The 27406-nt window shown below is 41.2% G+C and overlaps 1 protein-coding gene across 5 annotated transcripts in view; it reads right to left on the reverse strand.

Annotated features, from left to right (window-relative positions):
- The window catches only part of PCDH11X (protocadherin 11 X-linked), a 1146051-nt gene that overhangs the window by 164359 nt on the left and 954286 nt on the right, over positions 1–27406 (reverse strand). Inside the window, exon 7 of one of the 5 annotated variants that reach the window (XM_075940735.1) lies at positions 16385–18877. The exons of the other annotated variants lie outside the window; for them this stretch is intronic. Coding sequence (XP_075796850.1) covers positions 18843–18877 — 35 coding nt within the window. The 3' untranslated portion in view covers positions 16385–18842. Of the gene's footprint in view, positions 1–16384; positions 18878–27406 lie in introns of those variants that run through there. 5 annotated transcript variants of the gene reach the window in all.

Raw genomic sequence — 27406 nt, forward strand, 5'->3', positions numbered from 1 at the left:
CTATCCTCTGCATTTATCGATCAACAGTATTTAAAAAGTATAAATAGAAGATACCCTAGAGCAGGGCTATTCAACACGCAGCCCGTGGGACATATGGAGCCTGCAGCCCATTTGTTTGCAGCCTGCCGTGCAGTTTGGATTTACCCAGGGCTCAATACGCGGCCCATGGGTGGGATCCTTTGAACATGGCCTCACATGCTCCACAACAGCAATGCGTTCTTAGGAGGGGTCAGTATTGAAAAATGAAAGTGGATGGGCTGGCTGGAACAGACGGGTACAGGAAGTCAGAACAGGGGTACAGGGAGAAGTTTCTAGGAGTGCCTGGGCATTGTGGGAAGTGCTTTGTATTCATGCCCGTCAGTGTGAAAAAAGCTATCTGCATATATTTGCAAATACATTTGCATGTATATACAACCACACTTAAGTTGCGGACCTCAGCATATGATGTGAGTATCATTGTGGCCCCGTGCTTCCAAAGTTGAGTAGCCCTATCCTAGAGTGAAGACAAGGACACAATTCACTGAAACCCTTCACTAGTATTTTTTAGTGTAAATGATCAAATGGAGTCAAATGGTTGTATGGGAAGGAGGTGGATAGCCTTTGGTGGGGACAGAACAAGCTAGGAACTATTTAGAAAAGCTAAAAATACACAATTCCATGGGCCCAGATTTAATGTATCTGAGGGAGTTGGCAAATGTCACTGTGGAACCTTTAGCCATTATCTTTGAAAACTCATGGAGATCGGGACAGATCCCGGATGATTGGAAAAAGGCAAATGTAGTGCCCATCTTTTAAAAAGGGATGAAGGACAATCCAGGGAACTACAGACCAGTCAGCCTTACCTCAGTCCCCAGAAAAATCATGGAGGGGATCCTCAAGGAATCTGTTTTGAAGCACTTGGTAGAGGGGAAAGTGATCAGGAATAGTCAACATGGATTCACGAAGGGCAAGTCGTGCCTTACCAATCTGATCAGCTTCTATGATGAGGTAACTGGCTCTGTGGATATGGGACAGTCAGTGGATGTGATATACTTTGACTTTAGCAAAGCTTTTGATATGGTCTCCCTCCCACAATATTCTTGCCAGCAAGTTAGGGGAATACAGATTAAATACATGAACTGTAAGATGGATAGAAAGCTGGCTAGACTGTCAGGCCCAATGGGTAGTGATCAATGGTTCGATGTCAGGTTGACGGTTGGTTTCAAGCAGAGTGCCCCAACAACCTGTTCAAGGATCAGTTTTGTTCACCATCTTTATTAAAGATTTGGATGAGGGGATGGATTGCACCCTCAGCAAGTTTGCAGATGACACTAAGCTAGGGGGAGAGGTAGATACACTGGAGGGCAGGTATAGGGTCCAGAGTGACCTGGACATATTAGAAGATTGGGCCAAAAGAAATCTGATGAAGTTAAACAAGGACAAGTGTAGAGTCCTGTACTTGGACAGAAGAATCCCAAGCATAGTTACAGGCTGGAGACCAAATGGCTAAGTAGCAGTTCTATAGAAAAGGACCTGGGGATTACAGTGGATGAGAAGCTGCATATGAATCAACAGTGGCCCTTGTAGCCAAGAAGGCAAATGGCATATTAGGGTGCATTAGGAGAAGCATTGCCAGCAGATCCAGAGATTATTCCCCTTTATTCAGCTCTGATGAGGGCACATGTGGAGTATTGTGTCTAGTTCTTGGCCCTCCAGTATAGAAAGGATGTGGACACATTGGAGAGGGTCCAGGGGAGGGCGACCAAAATTATTAGGGGGCTGGAGTGCATGACCTATGAGGAGAGACTAAGGGATTTGGGTTTGTTTAGTCTGCAGAAGAGAAGAGTGAGGAGGGATTTGATAGCAGCCTTCAACTTCCTGAAGGGAGGTTCCAAAGAAGACAGAGAAAGGCTGTTCACATTAGTGATGGATGGCAGAACAAGGAATAATGGTCTCAAGTAGAGGTGGGAGAGGTCCAGGTTGGATATTAAGAAAAACTATTTCACTAGGAGGGTGGTGAAGCACTGGAATGTGTTACCTAGGGATGTGGTAGACTCTCCATCCCTAGAGGTTTTTAAGTCTTGGCTTGACAAAGCCCTGGCTGGCTTAATTTGTTGGGATTGGTCCTGCCTTGCTCAGGGGGCTGGACTTGATGACCTCCCGAGGTCTCTTCCATCTCTATGATTCTATGAGTCATGAATAAATGAGAGGCCCAAGAGGAATACTAGCCCCTTGTTTCATAAACAGAGGTCAACTGTTCATACTCCTACAAGCCAATAACCAGATTTTGCAACTCTTAGGGTACATCTACACTAGCCACCTAAATCGATCTAGGAAGGCTAATGAGGATGACCGGAATTGCAAATTAAGCCAGGGATTTAAATATCCCGTGTTTGATTTGCACGTTCCCAGCTGGTCGCCATTTTAGAAATTGACTAGCCCGAAGTAACTTCCCACGTCTACACGTGGCAGTGAAACGGGCTTCCGATTTAAAGCCCTTAATTCAAATTAGGTGGTAAACCTCAATTTCTAAATGACAACTGGCTGGGAACATGCAAATCAAGTGTGGGATATTTAAATCCCAGGCTTGATTTGCAATTCCAGTTTCCCTCATTAGCCTTCCTAGATCGTTCTATGGGGCTAGTGTAGACATACCCTTAGTCACATGTAATGTTCACTCGCACAAGTAATTTCCTTCAAGTCAAAATGGATTCAACAAGGAAGCAATACTTGAAGAATAGGATATTAGTGAAACACAATGTTTATAGAGAAATCTATTACTTCTTTTTTCTGTGCAGCTTGGAAATATCTTATGTAAATTCCTTTTCTCATCCTATCCAAGTCCTTTGATCAAAAGAACCTAAGAAAGCATATTTCACCAAAGAGAGTTCATGTAATCTCCAGAATCCTTTTGAGTGAAATAGTTTTCTAATCTACTATATATTTGAGAATATTTGTGAGTCTGTCCATGTGTCTGTCTGTTTATTCAAGAACTGACCTAAATGGAAAGAGCTCAGACCACCAAATGTGGTATACAACTTCCTCTTACTAGAACTTAAAGCAAGATGAGGGTTTGGTTGGGCCCAGAAAATGGGATGTGCTTAGAATGGGATTGCTTCTCATGAAACCATACAGAAAAAGATAGGATCACCAGGCTTGGGGCACCCCCTCACACCCTGCCGGAGACTGCCTCAACTCCAAGCCACCCATCCACCAGGAAAAGGGGGCTGAAGGTCTCCCCCCTCCAATTCCAACATGGACATTGATAGCTGTTCCCCTTCATCATGGAGTAAAGGCAAAGTGTACAGCTTGCTGTATTTGTCACTCCGGCTGTGCCCGCTGGAACAGAAGTGGCCTTAGGGAGGTGCTTCTCATCTGGTTCCAAGCAGCTGCAGGTAGAGAGGCCATGGGTAGTTGTTTCACCCTGGGGCGGCCTCATATTGAACCCCTCATCCTCAGACCCACTCCAGAGCAATGATTTAAATGAAGAAAAACAAATATTAATTGACTTAAGGAACCACGCAAAAATGGATAGATAAATAAATAAATAAACAACTCATTAGATAAACTAATCAAATGTGTTCCCTCTGAAAGACTGCATTTTCTCTTTCAGGCTTCATGTCATGCTTGCTGATGGTATGGTAGTAGAGTTATACATTTTACACTTTCACATCATTATTTTCAGTAAAAGGGACTAACCAAAGCTTATACCAAAAAAAACACATTTGAGACTATAAATACATATTTAGTCTTACTGTGTTAATAATTATTTATGCTATTCCAAGTGAAACATGTTATTGAATAATATATGGACAGTAACTAGAAAGACTGCAGAAATGGATATTTGATCTGTAAGTGCATTCGCATTTCAAAACCTGAGTTACTTTAATGTAATACGCCTACATTTCCCACAAAGAGGGGAGGATATATCTTTATGAATATGTATTGAATAATTGTTTCTCTTCTGTTACTTATTGTATAATAAGTCCCATGTGTTATTCCTACAACAGAGAATGTTTGATGAGCCTTGAATTTACTTCTCCTAAATCACAGACTCCTGCATTATGAACTAACCTCAGACAAAAATTATTCTTATGTTCAGGCACAAAATTTCTTGTACTGAAATATATAGTAAAGTCAGATTGAAAAATAAAATGCTTAGAAGCATGCAATGCCATGACAATGGCTCAATATCTATTTTTTCAGTTCTGTAAAGAGTATTAATTTTAATAACATTTTCCCACAGGTACAAAAATTTTCAGGACTTTTTGATGTATAATTTAGGTAATCTTACTACAGCTCCTGCTGATTGCAAAACTAGTAAGTACCAGCTTTATCATATTTTAGTAGGTTAAATGGTGGTGTAACCAAAAATGGTAAAGATCAAGTCAAAACTGGTGGAGGTGCAGGAAAAGGTCACTTTAAAATACTTTCAATATACAAAATAACAGATACCAAAATGTTAGATGTGTATGCACTAAAATGAAACATCAGTTTATGTGGACTAGAATACTGGCAGATAGACAAAATATTCTATAATATGGGTATGGATTTATTTTTCCTGAAGACACATAGGTGCATTAAACCCTTAGGCTAGATACAAATAGCAGCTTTATATCTATCCTAATACCAATGAAAGCTATTGAATTGTAGCACAGTTCTCATTAAAATAGCTTTAGTAGCTCAAAACCAGAAGTAGCTGTTTTACAAGCCATTTTATTTCACTGATGTCATGAAGACCACTGGAAGCAGTTCCATTACCACAGCAAGAATTTGCTTTGCATAAAGCTGTAATCATTTCTTAAGGAATCTTGGCACCCAAATACCAACATAAAAGTTAACATTAACTGGGTGCCCAGGTTCCTTAGGAAACTTTACTGATCTCAGTCCAAATTTCCTGCAACTGTACTTTGAGATAAATGGAATAACTTTTTATCTAGCTGACAAAAGCACTCCCACAGAAATGAGATACATTGCTATATGGGCACCCAGGGTGACTTCCCAGAAAATAAACATTACAAATTCAAATCAGAAAGAACAATGAAGAATAGAATATTTCCCTTTCTTCTTGCCATATGTGAGGCACTACTGATAAAATCATGACAAAATAAGACATGGTAAGATATAATGAAATAATATGGCAGATTGCACTTTAAGGGTGTGTCTAGACTACAGGGTTTTTTTTTCAAAAACGTGGCCTTTTTTCAAAAAAGCTTCCCCTGCATCTAGACTGCTGCCACGTTCTTTCAAAAGTAAATGTAAAGAATGTGGCAGTTTTTTTGACTGCGGAAAACCTCGTTTTATGAGGAAGACCGCCTTTTTTCTAAAGTGCTCTTTTGAAAAAAGGCGCTATGTAATGAAAACTGTGCTTTTTCGAAAGAGAGCATCCAGACTGCCTGGGTGCTCTCTTTCGAAAAAGCGGCTCGCTTTTTTGAAAGTACCGGTTGTAGTCTAGATGCTCTTTTTCGAAAGAGGCTTTTTCGAAGAATAAGGTTACTGGCTTTGGGGGCTTTTTTGTGTTTTGTGGGTTTTTTTAATTTAGAAGGCAACACAGAGTTTGACTAAATACATTTCAGCATAGATATGATTCATGTGACAATCTCAGCTCACAGCCATGGGCAACTATTATAGAATAAAGCTCTTGAACAGAGACAAAAAGATAAAAAGGAAGGAAGTCAATGGCATGCTTTGGTTAAATCTTCTAGTTGTGAAGTACCAATCTACACTGTTGTCATCATCATGCAGCACTATGGGAAAAAAATATTTCCAGAAAAATAATATCATGCCCATAGGAGCAATCAAATGGAGAAAAATGTTATATATTTCAAGTATATACTAAGACTACACTCTGCTTTCCTCTCCAGTAAATACAGAAATGTAACCACACAAGTAGAGCTATAGCAATGATTTTCCTTTCACTTATGACAGGAAATATAAATGAAAGGGAATCAGTCCCACAGAGCTTCAGTTGCATATAGATCTTGATCCACTAGACAAAGAATTTGCAGTAACAGCACAAGAAAACAACAGCTTATGAATATTATTTAGTGCTTGGCTTTCTTTTCTCTACTAATCAAATCACAGTCTTGTCAAATGGCAAGAAAAATGTTACCCTAGCTTTACTCTAGCAGTTAATCTCTGAGACTGATAATGGTTTAGTGATATGTTAAATCAGTCCTCCAGGAACATTTTAAGGGACTAATTTTTTAAAAAAAAATTCCTACCATCTTCCATGTTATTTTATTTTATTTTATTTTATTTGGTGCTCTGCAAAAGTTCAGAAATTCCATATTTGTATTGCTCCCAAGTCAATCAACAGTAAAACTACTAATGAAATCAATGGGAACAGTTAGGACAATCCTGATCACTTATGAAAACTTAATCCAGCATGTGCTTTCAGATAATGGATGCATCATCCAATACCTATTGAAAGAACTTGATTGTTACGTGCATCAAAGCTGGTGCTAATGGAATTAAAATAGAACATGTTTATTTTTCTCTTTTCTTATATGCATTTTGTAAAAAGAAGCTTGATTAACTGTTAAGCAAATTAAAATTTCTGGAATTTTCTAATGCATTTTTTTCACATTTCCTAATACATGTCTTTTAAACAGTATGAACAACTATTTCAGATGTAGCTGCAGGTAACTGAAATATCTCAAGGTCATAATTTTTCCCATGTTTTCTCCTTGCTCACTGATGGCTGAAAGAACTCTGTCTTTAAACAAAACCGCAGCATGCCAGATAGCTTCAAAGTGAAATAGGTGGGGATGCTATTACATTTCATATTTCCAAACGTAATGACAACCTTCTTTCTGGCCTGACAGAAAACCACCATATATATTATAGAAAGAGAAACATTTATGAGAAGTAGAAAATCATATTCAGCACATTTCAAATCCATTATTGTTTCCCATCCCCCTACCCCACCCCCCACGCTAGTTCACTACTCAAGGGAGTATATTACAGGGACAAAACAGAAGTGCAGAAATTATTGCCCCAGGAGCACCTTTCTAGCCTTGATACATGTGTAACTACCATCAGAATAACGGGGAGAATAGGCCACTAATCTCCAAAAGGACATTTTTTTTGCATGTCTTAATGAGGTTTATAAATAGACAAAGCTCTTAGAGTGATGCCTTTGCTTTCAAATTAACCCTCTGATGTTGCTAGACTGATTTTTTGATGTCATGGGTTAGTGCAAAATGTAGTTCAATTGATGTAGGAGAACACAACCTGCCCAATATCAAACAATTACACTTTGACTTGTTTAATTAACAAAAGGTTGGATCATCAATTATGTATCTATTTTAAAAGAGACCTTTCCTAATTTTAATAATTTTGGATGATAGCAGAGAATAAAAAACTGTAGCTTTGCTGAGATCAGACCTGTAGTACGGATAAACTTCAAAGACACCTGAAACACTAAAATAGATCTTTTTGTAATAAAATTAATCTTTAAAAGTTTGAAAGCAACATAGCTTAAGAATAATTTCTCTTTTGCACACATGTCTTCCTACCTATTATATCTGATACGGGAACAAGAAACTAAATATCTGCTGTGATATAAATAAAACAATAGATAATTAGCCCCCCTGTGCTGTATTAAACAAACTCATGACATAATATAAGGAAATGAGTTTTGTAACTCATTCTAGGTTATTTTCTCATAATTGCAAAACCAATTGTATGTTTTCCACATACACACATCTCTGCATACTATGAACAGAGAGTGGCCAAAAACAGCAATATCCTCATCTGGTTTCTGGAATCAGGCAAAACACCTCACTTTACTGGGAGTCAGTCAGGAGAAATGACTACAGAATTTGATCCTGTGGTGTAAACTGTGCCATTCCAAATCAGACAGGATCAAATTCTGCTTCCAGTCAACCACGCAGTAAGAGAAGTTGAATGGCAATTTTGGCCCAAATTCTGCACATGCAGATACATTTTCAAAGGATCTCCTTTGAGATTGTGGTCACTTAATTTTGGGCACTCAGACGGTAAGTGTAATTTGCAAAGGAGAAAGAGGCCAGTACCTGTACTTTGAAGATACATGTTCAGTAATGAGTGGATGCTCAGACTTACTTAGCTTCCACACATTGAGATTTTCAAAAATTCCTTGGTTATACGGTGTTTTATTTGTTCTTACCAACATTCACTGCAAAGGTGCTGCAAAGCAATTCAACTGTCTTTTCATGCAGCCTGTGGGCTGTAGGGACAGTACAGTGACTTCATCAACACATGAATCAAAAGAAAAACCTCAAATGAATGGGAAGAGGGTCAATAGTTTTAAAAGTGATGTTAAAGCACTTGTCCTGTGTTTCACTTATGGCGTAACAATATTCAACGTTTCATGTAATCTATGGGCAACAAATACTCTCATAATTTACCTGCAATTTACCATGTCAACTGTTAATTCCTGAAAATGAATTGCTAGATTTGATGCAAGAATTGGCTTAAGAATAAATTTAGTGTTATGGTCAGAGCACGAAGGAGACAAAACAAAATAAAAGAGATTTGCATCCCTGTTTCATTCTATTCTGTTTGTGAAATAGTCAGTTCTTATTTATTCATTTAATTTGATTAGCACAGAAGATGAAGAACCTTTACTTTGGATCGTCTTCAAATTTTTCTTAAGATGTACACAGTCCTGTAAAATGAGCTTACGCAAGTATCTCTTATGACTTTAATCAATACATAATTTTACCAAACAAGCCAATGTCACTTCAAACACACAAAGATTTCTATTTCCAAGAAACTTGCCAAAACATGGCTTTTTAAATGCTCAATTTGATTCTTTTCTCCATACAGTTCTGTCACAAGGAAGGCGTAAGGACTTGATAAGGAAGAATCATTCAGGGAACAACAGACAGGAAACCTTTAGGGTGCATCTACACAGCACCCTTACCTAGAAATAAACTACACAGTTTGTGCTACGCAAATTGCGTAGCTTATTTCGATGTTATTTTGAAATAGCTTAGTTTGAAATTTGGTGCTATCTACACAGTGCCAAATTTCTAAATAAGGCGCTATTCTGAAACTTCCCTTATCCCTCGTGCAATGGGATTTATAGGGATGTTGGAATATCGAGCTCGTTATATTTCATCATAACAGGTTTGCTAGAGATATCCTGCAATTGCTCTGCAGTGTAGATGTAGCCTTACTGTGCAACGTGGTTGTAGAGGGATTTGACCTTTCTCTGTTATGGTGAGAATTTAACTTGCTTACTGTTTTCTTCTTTCATTCATTTCATTTAATTTGTTAGTCTGGTAACATTTTTGCTTTTCTACTGGTTGAATCTCTCTAGTCCAGTACCCTTGGGACCTGATTGGTGCTGATCCAGAGAATTTGCTGAAATACAGGTGGTCGGTATTGTTTTGTGGCATTACCAACACTTCCAGTGCTTACGGGGCTCTTAGAAGACATTTAGGGGTAAATTAGAGCTAAACAACAGCACTGAACACTGAGGCTGGGTATGTCTACACTACAAAGTTAATTCGAACTAACAGACGTTAGTTCAAATTAACTTTGATAGGCGCTACACTAGCGATACGCTAATTCGAACTTAATTTGAACTAGCGGAGCGCTTAATTCGAACTAGGTAAACCTCATTCCACGAGGACCAACGCCTAGTTCGAATTAACTAATTCAAATTAATGGACTGTGTAGCCACTTAATTCAAACTAGTGGGAGGCTAGCCCTCCCCAGCTTTCCCTGGTGGCCACTCTGAGCACCACCAGGGAAACTCTTCTGCCCCCCTCCCGGCCCCGGAGCCCTTAAAGGGGCACGGGCTGGCTCCGGTGCCCATGCCAGGTGCAAGCCTGCCAGCACCCAGCCAGCAGACCCTGCACCTGGCACGGCTTGAGCCAGCCACCTGCTGCCATCCAGCCCTCCACCTCTTCCCAGGACCAGGCTGGCGGCTCCCGGGAGCCTGCCCAGGTCCGCAAGAGGCGGGCGCCCGCCTGGTCTAGTGCAGACATCATGGACCTCATCCACGACCTCTGCACTAGGCACAGGAAAGTGGCCATCTAGGGCAGGATAGCTGCCAGCCTGGCCACCTAGGAGCAGGTTGGCATGAAAATCAAGGTGGTCCAGTGAGACCCCCGACCCTGAGCCCTGAGCTTAGAATGGCCGTACTGGGTCAGACCAAAGGTCCATCTAGCCAAGTAGCCTGTCTGCCGACAGTGGCCAACACTAGGGACCCTGGAGGGGATGGACAAAAGACAATGACCAAGCCATTTGTCTCATGACATCCATCTCCAGCCTTCCACAAACAGAAGGCCAGGGACACCATTTCTACCCCCTGGCTAATAGAACTCCATGGACCCAACCTCCATCACTTTATCTCGCTTCTCTTTAAACTCTGTTATAATTCTAGCCTTCACAGCCTCCTGCAGCAAGGAGTTCCACAGGTTGACTGTTTGCTTTGTGAAGAACAACTTTCTGTTGTTAGTTTGAAGCCTGCTACCCATTCATTTCATTTGGTGTCCTCTAGTCCTTCTATTATGGGAACTAATGAAGAACTTTTCTTTATGCACCCTCTCCACACCACTCATGCTTTTATAGACCTCTATCATATCCCCCCTCAGTCTCCTCTTTTCTAAGCTGAAAAGTCCCAGTCTCTTTAGCCTCTCTTCATATGGGACCTGTTCCAAACCTCTGATCATTTTAGTTGCCCTCCCCTCTCCCACCCTCTGTCTTCCCCTCTCCCACCTCCTTTTCCCAGTCTCCCAGAGTTTTGTTCAATAAAGAGAGTTTCTATTTTTGAACACACGTGTCCTTTCTTTTGTACATCAGGAAGGGGGGCGAGGGAGGGGTAAGTGGAAGGAGGTGAGGGAGGAATGGGGTACAAGCCCCCGATGGGAAGAACAGGGCTGGCTCTGAGGTCCCTTGGGGTGGAAGCTCTCCTGAAGCCCCTTGATTGACCACCCCCCCTCCGGATGGCAGCCTGTGGCAAGTGTAGCCGGGTTGATGGCCGAGTGCTATGATGTGCCCAGTGTGGGCACTCAGGGCACTCCAAGCGGGGAACCTCTGAGAACTGTCTGTCCCAGATGGGTGTCGGGTCCCTTTAAGCACAGCTCTCGGCTAGCCTGAGACAGCAGCTCCACGCTCTAAGTCCTAATCTGTTGCCCTGCCGGCACTGCTTCCAGCCATCCTTTACCCCAGTTCAAGGTCCACTCAGTGTGGACATGCTAGTTCGAATTAGCAAAATGCTAACTCGAACTAGTTTTTAAGTCTAGATGCGCTAATTCGAATTAGCTTAGTTCGAATTAACTAATTCGAACTAAGTTGGTTCGAATTAGTGCTGTAGTGTAGACATACCCGCTACGTCTACACTACAGACTTCTTGCACAAGAAGCCTTTTGCGCTAGAGTTTTTGAGCAAAAACTTCTTGCGCAAGAGCACGTCTACACCTCAAAGCACATTGCAAAAGCAATGTGTTTTTGTGCAAGAGAACGTCCACGTTGCTGCATGCTCTTGCGCAATGAAGCTCTGATGGCCACTGTGTCAGTGGCAATCTCTGTCCAGGAGACTTACCAGCCAGCAGCCCATTCCTGAATCAGACTCCCAACCTGCTCATCCCCACACAGGCTGCAGCCATGTACTCTGTGAAGAACTACGAGCCCCTTGTGCTTCGTAGCTGACTGTTATTGAAACAGGCAGCTCCCATTGGCCAGTTTCTGGCGAAAAGGTGTCCAATGGGATTGTGCTGGAGGCAGAAACAGTTCTTAAAGCCTTCCTCCCTCCCTTCCAGGACTCAGTTTTTAAAGTGAAATCGCCCCACTGCCACGTTCCTGAGCAGCATGCAGGTGGGGCAGGGCAAGCAAAGAGGCTGCCTGGGCCTCTCTGAAGCATCTGTGGGCCAGATCCAGTGGCTTGGCAGGATGGATGTGGCCCACAGGCCATATTTTGCCCAAGTCTTCTATGTACAGACCAGATGATCTTCCCTTTACTAGCGACTTCAAAGTCATTTTTATAAAAACAGTGAAATTGTTATAAAAACAGTGTAGAGGTGAAATTCCCAGCTACTTGACAGCCTGAGCATCCCTAACATGAACAGAGACAGTGTCTCATGTTGAGATACTAACTACTTCGTACAATCAAGTCTCCCCTAAATAAAAAGGCAGACCTCGCACTAATCTCAATGGGTAGTAGATGTACACAGGCATGCTAATGGGGGTGAGGAGTTGGGAGGGGAACGTGCTCAGGGGTCCTGGTCACTGCCACAGTAGCTCTGATGTAAAGTGTCTCTTGACTGAAAGACATTTTTGATATGCCCCGTTTAGGTTCTCAGGCCAGGTTATTTGGCTCTGGAACCTCCATGGGGCATGTCAAAAGTGTCTTTCAATCAAGAAAAGATGCTGCAGTTTTCCCTAGAGCAGGCAGGTTAGTTCCAGGGAAAGGAGGGGAGAAGGGACAGTGCTGGACTTGCCTAGCACACGTCTGGACGGGGTGGGGGGAGGAATTGTGGCCCTGGCCGAGGGAGAAGGGCAGGGGGTCCCGAATTCTTGTTGGTGTACCTATAGAATCCAATTATATTGGTACTTAACTTTGTACTGTAAGCATGACAAATTCAGCCTCAACTTAGAACATTACAACAGTCATCCTAGGTCTGAACACTAAAAATTATACCTATCAGCCTCTTTAGAAACTAGCCATGCTCAACAACCCATCAGTTCTATTGTCAGAGGACCACATTTTACCAACTTTTAGTGACTATATGATTAGTTACGTGTCAGATTATTCTTTCCTAATTCCTTTACTTCTCTCTAAATCTGTTTGCTGATTTGAAGTAATTGGTATCCTTTTAAAATTACACTTCCACTATGCTAACAATAAATAATAATTAGAAGATATATAAAGGGCTTTTCATAAGAAACACAAAACTCTTGCATTATAACTACTGTTATAATATCTACCATTTCAACAGCTTTAAATATCTGTTATATACACAGCTATTTAAACAATAATATTGCTTGAGCTCCAAAAGTTCTGTATTCCACCCTGAAGGACTACTGTGCAGGTATGTTACATAATGTGTCGGGCAACTACTGTCCTTGTCAGAAAAGACTGAAAAAACATGTGTTATAATTATAGATGACTAGAACTAGCGGACACATTATAATCTATGAGGAGATTAACACTGCATATAATTAGTAACGTGATCTGAACAAGGTATATTATATTACAGACACCCGAATAAGTTCTTGGGAATGTGTAGGTAAAGCAGACTGGGTAGGATTAATCTGAGGCACAGTAAGTGAATTGGAGAGATTCCAGTGACTTCAATATTCATTGCACTAGGGAAAGCTGCATTTACTGTCTTGTGCATGTTGTGCTAGGAAGAGGGGAGATCTTGATGAAGGAAGAATGGAAGAATCCATTATGGTAAATGCCTAGAAAAGAGGTCTCAAACTCATGGCCTGCGGGCCATCTGCAGCCTAAGCAGTTCCACAATCTGGCCTTCACATGGCTGCTAGCATGTGTCCTTGGGGATAAGAGGAAGTGTCTGTACCCCTCCCCCAAGTCTTGCCCCCAGCCCTTCTTTTCTTTCACTTACTCTTCCCTCTCCCCCATCACACGTCTTTCTTCAAGCCCGCTCCCCAGGGGACACGGCCTCAGGAAATACTGGGAACCTGATGTAGGGCAGAAGAGGTTGGCCCTCCTGCACTCCCTGTGGCAGTGAGAGCCACAGGGAAGTGGAGTGATGTAGCAGCCTCTGCTCTGCCGCCATCTTCCCAGCCTAGCCCAGTTGCTCTGCTTCACTGGGATGGTGGGAAGTGGCGCACCCCTGCCCTAGCGCGGGCTGATTTGGGGGATGGCGGCAGAGTGGAGAAGGCTGCTGCATAGCTCTGCTTCCCCACTGTTTATGCCGCTGCAATGAGGGCAGGAGGACTCGACCCTTGCTGCTTGCCCCAGCCCACTCAGGGCCCCATGGGCTAATCCGAGTATTGAGGTGGTTAGAACTGCTGGGTCAGCTGCCATGAATCACTCCAAAGTGTAGGGCCTGTGGTAGCTGCAGCTGCGGCAGAGCTGGAAGCTGATCTACCCCTACTGTGCTATTGGTGGTGGCAATGGGGACCCCCAAGCAGAGGTAGCAGGCAGGCAGGGCTGTGGAATGCACAGGGGAGAACACACGGGCCAGCAGGTGGGCCCGGGAGATGGTGTGGAAGAGGGAACATGTGGAGACCCATTCCTAGAGCCACGCTGGAGGGAAGTGTCCACTGACCCATGAGGAGGATTTGAGGACTGGCACTGGCCCCAAGGTAAATTGAGTTTGAGACCTTTGCTCTAGAATCGCCTTTTCATGTCTGCTTTTCCAGGTTTTGAACAAATGCACCAGCATGGACAATCCCAAACTTTCAAAAGTATTTTCTGCTAATCAAATTAATCCATAACCTGGGATTTTAAGACCATCATCATAATACAGGCAGTCCCCGGGTTACATGGATCTGACTTACATCGGATCCCTACTTACAAACGGGGTGAGGCAACCCCGCACTAGCTGCTTCCCCCCAGCAGACCAGGGAGATGCGAAGCTAGCGCCCTCCCCCCCCCAGCAGACCAGGGAGACACGGAGCGGCTTTTCTCAGCAGACACCTCAGCTTGAGAATAAAGGACTGAGGGAGGTGAGGTGTGGGAGAATAAAACTGAGCTCCGGAGAAATGTTTGGCTAGAGTTTCCCCTACAATATGTACCAGTTCCGACTTACATACAAATTCAACTTAAGAACAAACCTACAGTCCCTATCTTGTACATAACCCGGGGACTGCCTGTAAAGTCATGAGAGTTGGCAACACTGGACTATGCACAAAGGTCTGGAAAGTTGCAAGCTACACTAAGAACTGAAAAAATATTAGCCTAGGTATCTCTCAGACCCATGCACCCTCCCATTCTTTTTGTGAGGGTCTAGAGAAGTAAGAATAATATGATGCTATGGACTCTTCCATCCAAATATGTTAGTTAAGAATTCTCTATCCTGAAAATGAACAGAAAACAAAGCTGAGTTCTCTGTACCTAATTCATCCCTTCAGAAAAACACTGAGTAATCACAGCATAACCTGCCAGACAACAAATTTGAGTTTTGCTCGATCAAATGAAAAGTATCCAAGAGTTTACAGTCCTCCTTTGAGAAGGCCCTCTCTCTACACTTACAGATCTGGGGACTGTTGCCACAATTGTTCCCGACCTTAACTGCTGAATTAAAGAGAGGCTGTTTCTAGGATATGAGAACCTAAACCCTTGTTAGCTACACAGAGCAAAACCAAAACCAAGGAGCAGAAAAGCAGGAATGATAAGACTTCAGGAAGCCTGGTTTTCAGATACAAGCGCTTGAAGATTCCATGGTACTAGAAGACTGGCCCAAACAGCAAAGATGATGTACACCATGAATATTTTAGCTATTCTAACTTATTAAATCTTTATAGAGAGTCAAAAATTGAGCATGATTTTCAGACTATTATGCTAACATATGTGTCAGAACAAATGGAAATTTTTATAAACATCCTTTGAGTTATACACATATTAAGTCTTTGTAATGAGTCACATCCTGGAGAGAAGGAAAATGTTTGCAGAACTGTTTCACAGGAAAGAAATCTCTTTTCTGATTGTCATGCTTCTGTAAAAGCAAATTAATCCAAAATGGACAAGAAAAATTGAAATGGTACAACTGAACCATCTTAAAATCAAGTTAGCTGTTAGGTAGCCTTGTTGATCATTGGCAGGCTCCATGTGCTAGTTCATTCTGAGAATAGGTCACGGAAGAATAGTATAATGGAAAATCTTGTGAATATGATGAGGCTATTTTGTACAGGACACTAGATATTCAACTGGAGAGAAAAAAAAAGATGCCTCAGTCCAGTCTCATTAACATTTTGTCCTCCATTATTGGCAAGAAAGGGTACAAGTCAAAATCTTTTCAGAGATTTTATTCTATTAAATGGAAAACACAATTTTCAAATAGTTCTGGTACCTTGTGGGAAATTAACTTATTCATCAAATTTGAGACTGCATCAATTTAATGAAAATGTTAATTTTGATAAAGATCCATCCAAAATGAGTGTGAACTAATAAAACCTTTGTTACCTATAGCAAAACATTTCAGTAAATACATCTTTAGATTCACAATTAGAAGATATATGGATGCAAACTAAATCGAGAAATATACTACTGAAAATCACGGCAATGCTTTGGATGTTGAACTTAAACAAACAAACAAACAAGGGCCTAAGTAATATTCTCAGTAAAGTCAGTAAAAGATTTGCCTGAATAAAATGATCAAAATCTATAAGGTTTGGGCCTAAGAGCTGAGTCTTCTGTATTACTGGATAAAAAAAAATCATTGTACATGAGGAGAATGTATTATCCATTTATTAATCTGTCTATTACAATAAGTCACTAGACATATCATTATGAAATCTGAAATTAAAAAAACAGTACATGTACTTTTATTACACCAGTTATATTTTGAAGCATGGCATAAAGGAACATGTTGTACAAATACTAGTATGTTTATTTTTTAACATGAAGCTTTGACTGGTCTCAGATCAATTACAATAATGCCAGTAGTAGAGAAATATTTCACATTGAGAATCAAAGACAGAGAGAAAAAGAGAATATGCTAGCTGACTATACTTTCTGGGCGCATTTAAGAGAACTAACCAGATAATATAGCATTTTTCCCCTATGTTCTCAATTGTTTTTGTCTAAATGTCATATTTATTTTCCTAGTTCAATCCGCATTTGTGGCCTTTTGGGCCTAAATTTATGACAGATGGACTGGTCTCTGGACCATTTAGCAGTGTATTCCTCTCTGTGTGCTTTACATATCCATGCCTTGGGTTGTAGTGCCATAATTTTCATCACAGCGGTTGTTTCTGCTTTGAGAACTCAGCCTGGGAGCCAAATATTTACAAAAAGGATGGATCAACCATTGTGTATGACCCAGCCACAAATTACTGACTCTGTTCAGCATTATTACTGACAGTCACTGACGCCTACAGCTAAGTTTGGGAAGCCAGTATTAGCAGAACAGGTATGCTAAAATAACAGGAGCTATGAAGAGATAAGCAACTACATACTAACACTAAGCTTAATTTTTCATTCGATACTCCAAGAATTTGGAAAGTGGTCAGGGGTTGCCCTCTTCCATGATATTAATGGAGGGGATGTGGGGTCCGAGATGGAGGTTGGGTGAAGGAGGAAGTTGTGACCTGGCGCAGGGAACTGGGGTGCAGGAGGGAGTACGGGGGTTTGGCTGTGACCTTAGGAAGGAAGGGGCTGTGACCTGGGGTAGGAACTGCAGTGCTGGAGGAGGTGCAGGGCTTTGGGTTTGTGACTTGTACAGGAGAGGGTTGTGATTTGGGGGACTGGAATGAAAGGTGTGGGAGGCAATATGTGTGCGGGGGGAGGGGCAGAGGGTTGTTCTCTCAGGCAGGCTCTCATGGCAGGGCCCATGTGCATTTGTAAATAACTATGAGCCTGAAGGGAGGAGGAAAGGTACTTTATTGGCTGCCTGTTCTTCAAACAGACAGCTCCTTTTGGCCAGAAACGAGCCAATGGGATTGTGCTGGGGTTGTGTTGGTGGTAGGGGCAGTTCCTCCCCTCCCATGCGTTCATCCCCTCCCATGTAGCTCGCAGCTGTTCAAAGATGAACAAGGCCAGCAGCTGCTTTTCTCAGCAGCATGTGGGGAGGTGGGGGGAGACAGGGAGCCTGCCTAAGGCTCCCCACTGCATCCATGGGCCAGATCTGGCGGCTTAGTGGGCTTATTTTGCTCAGCCCTGTACTAGCAGAAAACAAGAAAATGAATCAAATATTTTAAAAATGCTTTAAATCACGTGTATGTGTAAACACACACACCTAGTATGGTTACTGAGTACTGTAAGTGGCACTTAGGCCACTGCAACAGTTAAGATCAAGAGACCTCTACAGCATGAGCTAGGAGCCAACTGGCTTCTAGCTCAGATGGTAGAGGCTCCTATAGTAAACTCCTGAAGTCCCAGATTCAAATACACCTTGGTGGTGGTTACGTGTACATATGTCCTATTTCATAATCTTAATCAGTAGAACTCCCTGTTTCTGCTTTTGAATAACTGGAAGTAAAATCACTGTGCTGTTTAGTGATAATTTCCGGACAAGATCTCTATTTACTGAGCTTGGATATTGAAAAGCACACAGCAGCTAGTAAGTCAAAGTACAGAAGTAATTTTACTGTAGGCATAAAGACCTGTACTGGAGGACTGACAAATACCTGGTGCAGAAAGGCCTTGAAATAAACTCTGCTGTTTTGAAATAAAATATTGCATGTACGGATGTCAAAGTACTTGCTTGCGGTGGGGGGAGGCGGAGCGCAGAGGAGGAAGGAAAAATTTAGTGTGAGTGAGACAGAGTGATCAGTACAGGAATTTTGAGTGTACATAATTAGGTCTAGACATGAGTAACCATGACACGTCTAAGCATGTTTTGAGGCAATGCTGAAATACAGCCTCGTATTAATTCTGAACACTTGTGTTAAAAATTGGAGTTTTATCAGTAAATGTTTCATTGTCTTTTAATTTTTCTATCACTAATATTGTGCTACAAATCCCACTGAAAACAGTGACCAATGTATACTGCTTTTTTTTGTATACAATAAAATGTTCACTCTGAAGCAAAGTGGAAAAGGGTAAATCTTATCAAATAATGAATGTATAAGGAAAATGTGATGTGAAATGTAGAAGCAATATAGTAACGAAGAAGTAATCTGTCTACTGGATACAGACTAGGAGTCAGGAGACATAAGTACTATGCTTAGATCAGCCACTGAAGTTGCTGTCTGATCGCAGGCATCTGATCTGTCTGTGCCTCAGTTTCTCCATTTCTAACATACGGCATCCATTATAACGTTTTGTTGGCCTATGGATAAAAAGAATTATAAAGTTGGTACTAGTGCTGTTGTATGCTGGGTTTATTATTAATTATTAATTAGTATTATTATTATTAAACCACAGAACAATGAATAATTTTGACTTCAAAATGCTGTGGCGAGAAAAAGTTCTCCCAGAGGGACACACCCACTTGGACCATGAGAAAGAGCAAGCCCAAGAAGCTAACAGTCCAGTCCGACAAACAATGGCATGTAGTAGTGATAAACTAAAGAATTGGAGAGTAGAGTTAGGCCATACAGAGATATGCTTCAATTCTCGTTTTATCCAGTGTCCTAATTTAAAAGCCTTATTATAGAAGTGAATTGAGATTTAACATTTTCCCCTTGATCTCTGTAGAACTAGATTTTCTTTTTATTCTTTATGTTTGCAGCTTGTTACAATAACACAGTATGTATTGAAGTTTTGTACTGTATTATTGTTCTGCTCTAAGGTTGTATTGGTTTTTGCAGAGATTACCATTGCTTTTTTTCGCACAGCCAAAGGAGTGTCAAAGCAAAAATACCCATAATGTCCCTTCAGACTTTCTGATCATTTGTTTGCAATCCTGAGATAGAAGTATGACTTTTCTATGTTCATTATATAAAAAGGTTGCAGGTTAGTATCTTTGAACTGATGCTCACTCACTGAGTGCAAACACAGAACCTCTTTCAATTCCTTACCCAGAGACTGGGCTATATGATTGGTACAATAAACTTTAGAAAATGTTTCTAATACTGCAAACATCTATTAGAGTAACATAATGAAGTGGTGGCACAATAGGTTTAATAAGTGTTCCCTTTCCCATGCCATCTGACATAGTGTGCAAGCTTTGGTGCTTGGTAAAATGTTTTAAGAAATCTCACATTCAACCATTGTAAAAAATCAACTAATTAAGCTTCACATTTGTGATAATACCCTTTTATCTTCTATTGAAGATTGTTACAAATTTCACAAGACTCTAGGATATCGCTGAAGGATCTGTCTAGGCAGCAAACAAACTCTTGGAGAGATATTTGAGCTTTTTGAAATTACTATCTTGATCTTTCCCCACTCAAAAAGCTGTTTTAGATATATTTCGTACTAAGTGGAAAGTCCTCGAAAAAGACAAGTGTTCGAATTACATGTAGTTTTATTCCACTGAACATCCTACAAATTATTAGAATGTAAGAAACATTATTTTTATGATATTGCTTTTCTCATTATCATATCCTTTACTTTGGCTTAGCCAAAATCTAGATTCATTTTGGGTCAAACTATAGATCTAATAATTATCAGGCCCATCTATACCAGTAGTGGGCAAACTGTGGCCAGATGGTTCTATGTGAGGCCCCTAAAACGTTTTGTTAATTTTCACACAGTTGCAGGGTTGATAGATTCCCCTGGCTATCATAAGTGTAGTTTTTTTCAGATCACTACTACTAAAGTGAAACCCACATAAAGCAAGGGCACGTGAAATGAGGTGCATGCTTACTACACATGGCATTAACTGTGAGAGCCATGCACTCCTTTGCATCCAATCACAGCGCTGCTACGGTTCAATCAGCACAACCCGTACGTTATAGGTACGCAAGCAAAGTTAGCAAAACTACCCTATCCTGGAGGGGACAGTCTTCATTATAACAATCTTGTGGCTCACGGAGATGAAGGAGGGGCACTCATGTGTCCCTCTCACTAGTCTAGATTACCGTCGCTGATCGTCTACCAGGGACTCCGTTAACTATCGTGGGCAGTTCAGAAATATGGGCAGATCCTGCCATCCTTACCAATGTTGAGCATGATTTTACAGTCAGCTTTCAAGAGACTACTTGCAAAGTTATTACTCAATCTAAGTATGGGTGGCAAATGCTAGCACATTTATTTAGATCAATACAAGAAGAAGATGACATGTACCATGGTAGCAGAAGATAAAAGTTACCTTAGAGAAAGAGTGAAAAAGGAGATAGAGAGTTGTGATAGCTGTAAGAGAGAATGTGTCATGAGATGGAAAAGCTTTAAGGAAGAATACTAGGTCCACAGAACTTTATTGAGATACCTAGCTGTGGGAGATCAGGGAAACTCAAAGGTGTGTCGGGTGTATGTTTACAATATAAGCACTACTGTGACACAGTCACAGCTGTGGCATGTCTAGTGTACACGCAACTGCGACAGAAGTAGTTCTTCCACTGACCTGCATCTAGCATGGGGTTAGGTTAACCTTACTACATTACACAGGGCATAAAAGTTTTCACAGCCCAGAGTGATGTAGGTAGATTAACCTTATCTTTAAGGTTAGACCAGGCCTTAGACACAAAGTGTGGGATTTTCAGAAATGTGTACGGCTGTTAGGCACATCTGCCTTCACTGAAATTCAGTGGAATTTGCAGTTGTCTCACTTTCTTAAGTGCCTTGGAAAATCTCAGACACTGTTTACATCAGGGCTACTCAACTTTGCAAGCCCTGGGGGCCACAATGATACTCACAGTACATGCCGAGGGCCACAGATTAAGTGTGGTTGCATATACATGCAAATATATATGCAAATATATGCAAATAGCTTATCTCACACTTACAGGCATGAATACAAAGTTTAAGCCTTAAACTGTGGTGTTGGACCCAAAGGTGGCCAATGTAAGCCAGTTAGCACCTCTCGGACTCTACCCACAAGGCTAAGCAGCCATCACTTCCCACAATGCCCCGGTGCTCCCGGCACCTCCTCCCTAAGGGCTAAAAATGACGACACTGTGAACCTGTCTGTTCCAGCCAGCCATCTGCTTGTGTCTTTAAATGCTCACCCCGCCTGGAAGACGCCTCTCCATTGTGGAGCGTGTTCCCAGTGAAGGCCATGCTCAAAGGACCCCACCGGCAGGCCATGTGTAGAGACCTGCGTAAACTCAAACCGCACCGGGGGCCCCAAAAAAATGAGCCATGGGCCACATGCAGGGCCACGTGTTGAGTAGCCCTGGTTTACATATTCTATCATGCCCACCAACTGGTGGGTGGGGAGGAAAGAGGTCAGTTGCCCCAGGGCCTTGCATTTCAAAGGGGTCCAGGGCTCCTGGCTTCCACTGTTGCTACTACAACAGTGGCAGTGGCTGGAGTCCAACCCCATTGAATTGTCGCCAGAGCACCACTCTGCCACCCTGCACGGATCTGAGGGCTGAGGGGGCACATGCAGTGGTCCGGGTGGCACTGAGGGCTGGCTGCTCTGGCTGTGGCCCTGCCCCTTCTGGGGGCATGGAGCCACCCCCCACACCTTGCTTCGGGGCCCGCAGTGGCGGTAGGCCCTGCTGTATCTGTATCTAACCTTTCTTACTGTTTGGGTAAGTTCCCCTATACTATTAGTTTCCTGTTTTGCAAAATAGTCAGGCCTTGTTTTTTCATTCCATGAGCAGGATGCAGTGGAAAAGGGGTGACTGTAGGAAGCCTATTGTGGTTCCTGGATTCAGGACTGCCTCACCATGGTGCAAGTTAGGGACACACTAGGACCTTGCACAAGCAAGGATCTGACATACTGGAACATTGGTTTAGGTCGCTTTGTGCTGCCTGTGAAGACTGGAAATTCAGCTCTCAAACTTTTTGATGCTATGAGGTCAACTTGGGAGGCACTTTAAATGTGCTTATTCCAAATGCAGAAAAGAAAGAAAGTGAGGAAGGCAGAAATGTTTCCTGTAAGACTTTCTTTCATGCTTCTCAGATTGAAACTGTTTTTTAAATAGTGGATATTTTTATGCATTTAAAAATGCGTTATGCGATGATTACCTAAAGGAGTATTAAAAATATGCAGGATAATTCCATCAAGGCTTTTTAAAATCCTATATGCAATTTGTCAGTCTTTTCAGGGGGTTACAAATCTGAACTTCAGTGGTAGAAGCAACCATTTATATGCCATTATTCATTCCCAAGGCTTATTCATAAGCACTGCATTACATAGTTTTCAAAGGGAGTTAACTATCTCAACTTTTATTCAGCATATGTACTGTCTGCACTATTCATTGGTTGGGTCATATACAACTTGCCCTTTTGTGCATTCTCAACCCATTTTGCAGTCTTATTTAAATGCTGTATTATTTATATTAATGTATAGCAAATAGCCACAATCCAAGGCGACTGCTAAGACAAAATGAGAGATAAATAGCTTTTATCATTACTTCCCACACAATGTTATTATCTACACAGGTGTGCCTTGAGTCAGTCTTCTTCACCTCTTCATTTCTAAGACAGTTCACAACCTCTGTTTAATTGGCAGATGCCAGTGTTCTAAAATAGCTTCTGAGAAGTCAGCCAAAGACAAGGCTACATTCATCATATAAACTTAGCAAAACAGATTTTATTTCCTGGAAAGGCTACTTACTCCACTGGATTATTACTAACAACAATACTATTTTAAAAATATTTCAGTGACTTACACACACAACACTGACTTTTAATGATTGTAATACCCACATGCACGCACACACACAGTATGTTAAAATAACACTGTTAAGGTTGCAAAGTCAAGTACTCAGAAAAGAGGAAACACCCAAATTAAGGCTGCCTGTGAAACATTAGTTCAGCCTCCTTGTACCAATGCATTATGATACAGCGACTAATTACAAGGTAGCATAATATTTCTCCACAGAACCCCAGACTCATTCAGTGCACAGAATGGACAGCGTTAACTCAAATGGCAGCTATTCAGTATTTTGTTTTCTCCCCATCATTCAATGTGGAGCTCTATAGCTTTCTTTTCCCACACTTATCAAAACATTCGCTGTAGCACTATGTGTGTTCAAAGCACATCTCCCATTTACCTCAGTTGCAGCTGGGAGTACTCAGAACTTGGATTACAGGGACTCATGTCAAACTCCGAGAAAACAAGGAACCACAACTAGTGATAACAAGTAAAAGGTTTGGGTTAAGAAACTTGACTAGCATGATGTAGGAACTCTGGCACACACAAAAAAAGGATATATCCAGTTTTCCAGGGCAGCAGTCAACTGCCTTTATCATGAGATCATCCTTTCTGTCCTTTTTTGAGGCATAAGGATCTTGTGCAAAAGGTTTTTTTGTGCAAAACAGACCTGCCTACACTTCTAATTTTGTGCAAAAACCTCTTGCGCAAAAAGCATCAGAAGAGATTATGCAAATGAAACTCGAGAAGTTGCTAATGAGTGCTTCATTTGCATTGCCTCTTCTGCAAAACAGAGGCAGTATAGACGTAGCCTAAGAGTACTTCTACCCTGCGGTGCTATTTTGGGATACTTCAGGTATCCCAAATTAACTTTTCCGAGTCTTTTGAACAAGCCCATTTTTTCAAAATATAACGGGCTCACTATTCCGACATCCCTGTAAACCTCATTCCATGAGGATTAAGGGACGTTTTGGAATAGCTCTCTTTTTCAACATTAACTCAAAATAAACTATGCAATGTTAGTCTATATCTGCAAAAACAACGAGGAGTCTTTAATGACTAACAGGTGTATTGGTGTATAAGCTTTAGTGGATAAAAAGCATCTTTATCAGATGCATGTCTTTAAGATGCCACGGGACTCCTCATTGTTTTTACCAAATATTATAAGATTGATTGTAAAATTATGAAGTGGCAACTCTAAGATATATGCCCAGCTCACACATCCTCACATGCACTAGTGCAAAGGATATATAAATCCAGCTCCAGAAAAGATAAGGAAACAAATGAAATTGGATGGCTGTTACTGATGAAAAGGGAGATCCAGCTCTTCATTCTAGAAGTGAAACTGAATAAAGCTTTTACTTCTAATGCTCAAGTAAAAACAAGATTATATAACTTGTAACCAGTCAGCAGACATGATGCCAATGTCTTTGGTAGAAAGTTATCTGTTACATTTCAACTCTTCTTGGACAAACTCTCATGCAGAAGCCTAACTTATATGCAAAGGGGATGGAAAGCTTCATTGTAACCTATTCCTCATTCCCATGTGTATATACAACCTATTCAGCTTGTTGACAGCAGCACTTCTCTGTCTGTCTGTCTGTATGTCTGTCTCTCTCTCACTCACACACACGGAGAGTTTCTTTAGAAACTCTCTTAAAAGCAAACAAGTTTCTGTTGGATTACCAATAGATTAACAATGAATGAGCTCTACCCCTCACTCCTGATTACCACTAAGAGTGTAGCTACACTGCTGACCAGATTCTAGCTGAGATCATCTACTCAACAGCCAGGCTTTGTGGAGGGGAGGGGTCTATTGATTACGTCCACTTCCTTTCTCTCCTCCCACCAGCATCCCAACCTCTTTGTCTGATGTTGTGCCCTGTCATGTGCTGTACACCTCACTGTGTCTAAATTACAGATGCGTGACAACAGACTAGCTTGAGTGATAGCAGCCCAAATGACACAGCAATTTTCTACAATCAAATTATTCCTTCTTCATGAAAGAGAAAGAGCACTAAGAGACACAATCAAGTACACAGGAGTCAAGAATTTAGACTTAAATTGTAAAGTTATTCTAGATTGGGTATGCAACCAGCTAAAGGCATTTAACACAAATTGGTCTCTTAGGTACTGACATGTGTTAAACAAAGGCAAACAAAATAGACTTGCATGTGTCTGTAGTCCAGAAGAAACTCCACAAATGAGGTATCTTAAGGAGAAGTAGATCAGTACTGTTGAGTATAATTCTAAAGGGCCAGCATGGGAATGACGGCAAGTAGCACTGGTAGCAACTGGAATTCAGTTATAATTAAAAACTGGTTTCCCTCAGTGCAAACTGGCTATATAGGATATTCTCTTTCAGTTCAGCCATGGGTCAACAAACAAGCAGCACACTTAGAATCACAGAATCATAGAATACTAGAACTGAAAGGGACCTTGAGAGGTCATCAAGTCCAGTCCCTTGCTCTCACAGCAGAACCAAGCACTGTTCATCCCTGATGAATGTCTGTCTAACCTGCTCTTAAATAGCTCCAGTGATGGAGATTCCACAACCTCCCTATGTAATTTATTCCAGCGTTTAACCACCCTGACAGTTAGGAAGTTTTTCCTAATGTTCAGCTTAAACTTCCCTTGCTGCAATTTAAGCCCATTGCTTCTTGTCCTATCATCAGAGGCAAAGGAGAAGAATTTTTCTCCTTCCTCCTCCTAACAACCTTGTAGATACCTGAAAACCACTAACATGTCTCCTCTCAGTCTTCTCTTTTCTAAATTAAACAAGCGGGATTCTTTCAGTCCTCCCTTGTGTTTTCTAGGTCATGTATTCTAGACCTCTCATCATTTTTGTTGCTCTTCTCTGGACCTTCTCCAATGTCTCCACATCTTTCTTGAAATGTGATGCCCAGAACTGGACACAATACTCCAGTTGAGGTCTAATCAGCTCAGAGCAGAGTGGAAGAATGATCTCTCGTGTCTTGCTCATAACACTCCTGCTAATGCATCCCAGAATCATGTTTGCTTTTTTTTTCAACAGGGTCACACTGTTGACTCATGCTTAACTTTTAGTCCCGATCCATTAAAGGACTACAGCATGTATTTACAGTTAAGCACTAAAGTCCATGGGACTATTTACATACATAAGTTGAAATATCTGCTTAACTGCTTCAATGGATCAGGGCCCTAATATGCACAATTTCATGGTTTTATGCTTCATTTAACTTAAGAAGAACAGTTAATGTCCAATTGCTATTTACTTATCTTGCCATCTACCTACTTGTATAGTTTAAATCAACTAAATATCCAACTGCTATTAATCCTAAGCAGAGAAGCATTTAGTTTCACAGTTTGGAGAGTATATATGCAAAAGAATACACATGCATATATGCCACTGATGCTAGCTAACCCTAGTCTCAATGGAACTTTAGATATAGACACTCAAGGTCATTCAGCAACACACAAGTAAATGTAATTTTTTGCTGTATTCAAAGCATAATGCCTAGTGTACTGGGTGAGAGGCAAGTACCTCAGGAAAATAAATGAGACAACTCTGATAGTTCAGGACAATTGTGTCACCTCTGTTCCATAGAATGTTTCTCACTCATACTCTCAAAAGGGAAACTTCAGAAGAATATGGATACACTTTTGCACATTTCAATCTGTTGCTATTCATTCCAACTTTCATTCTCTCAAGTTCTGGCTTTCTCTTCTTTTCTTTCCTTATAGCTTTACATGCTACTTGTTCTTTTCTGAAGAGCCACTTCCTCTTCTACTCCAAGCTTCATCTTTCTATTTTGCTCCTTTCTAAAAAGCATTTTTGTGATATTTCTTATGAGGATACAATGAGGTATTGATATGAAGTCACAATCTGATTATGTGTGATATTGAATAATATAGGCCTTTTCTGGCCTTTTCCCATTATGCTTCCTAATGATCCTAACGTATTGGTGACCATTTTTAATAATAAATATTATGACTCATCTATCCAGTCTTTCATACTTTTGGATGCCACATTGAAAAGAAAAGACATCCTCTGGGTAAAATATTCTAATAAATCATAACAACTTAAGTTCTATTATGTTTTACTTGCTACTTTAAATTGTACTGTAAACGTATTCATGTCTATTGTTTTTGAGTGTATTCTACTCTGAT

This window comes from Pelodiscus sinensis, chromosome 13, assembly GCF_049634645.1.
Source record: "Pelodiscus sinensis isolate JC-2024 chromosome 13, ASM4963464v1, whole genome shotgun sequence".
Taxonomy (NCBI): Eukaryota; Metazoa; Chordata; order Testudines; family Trionychidae; genus Pelodiscus; species Pelodiscus sinensis.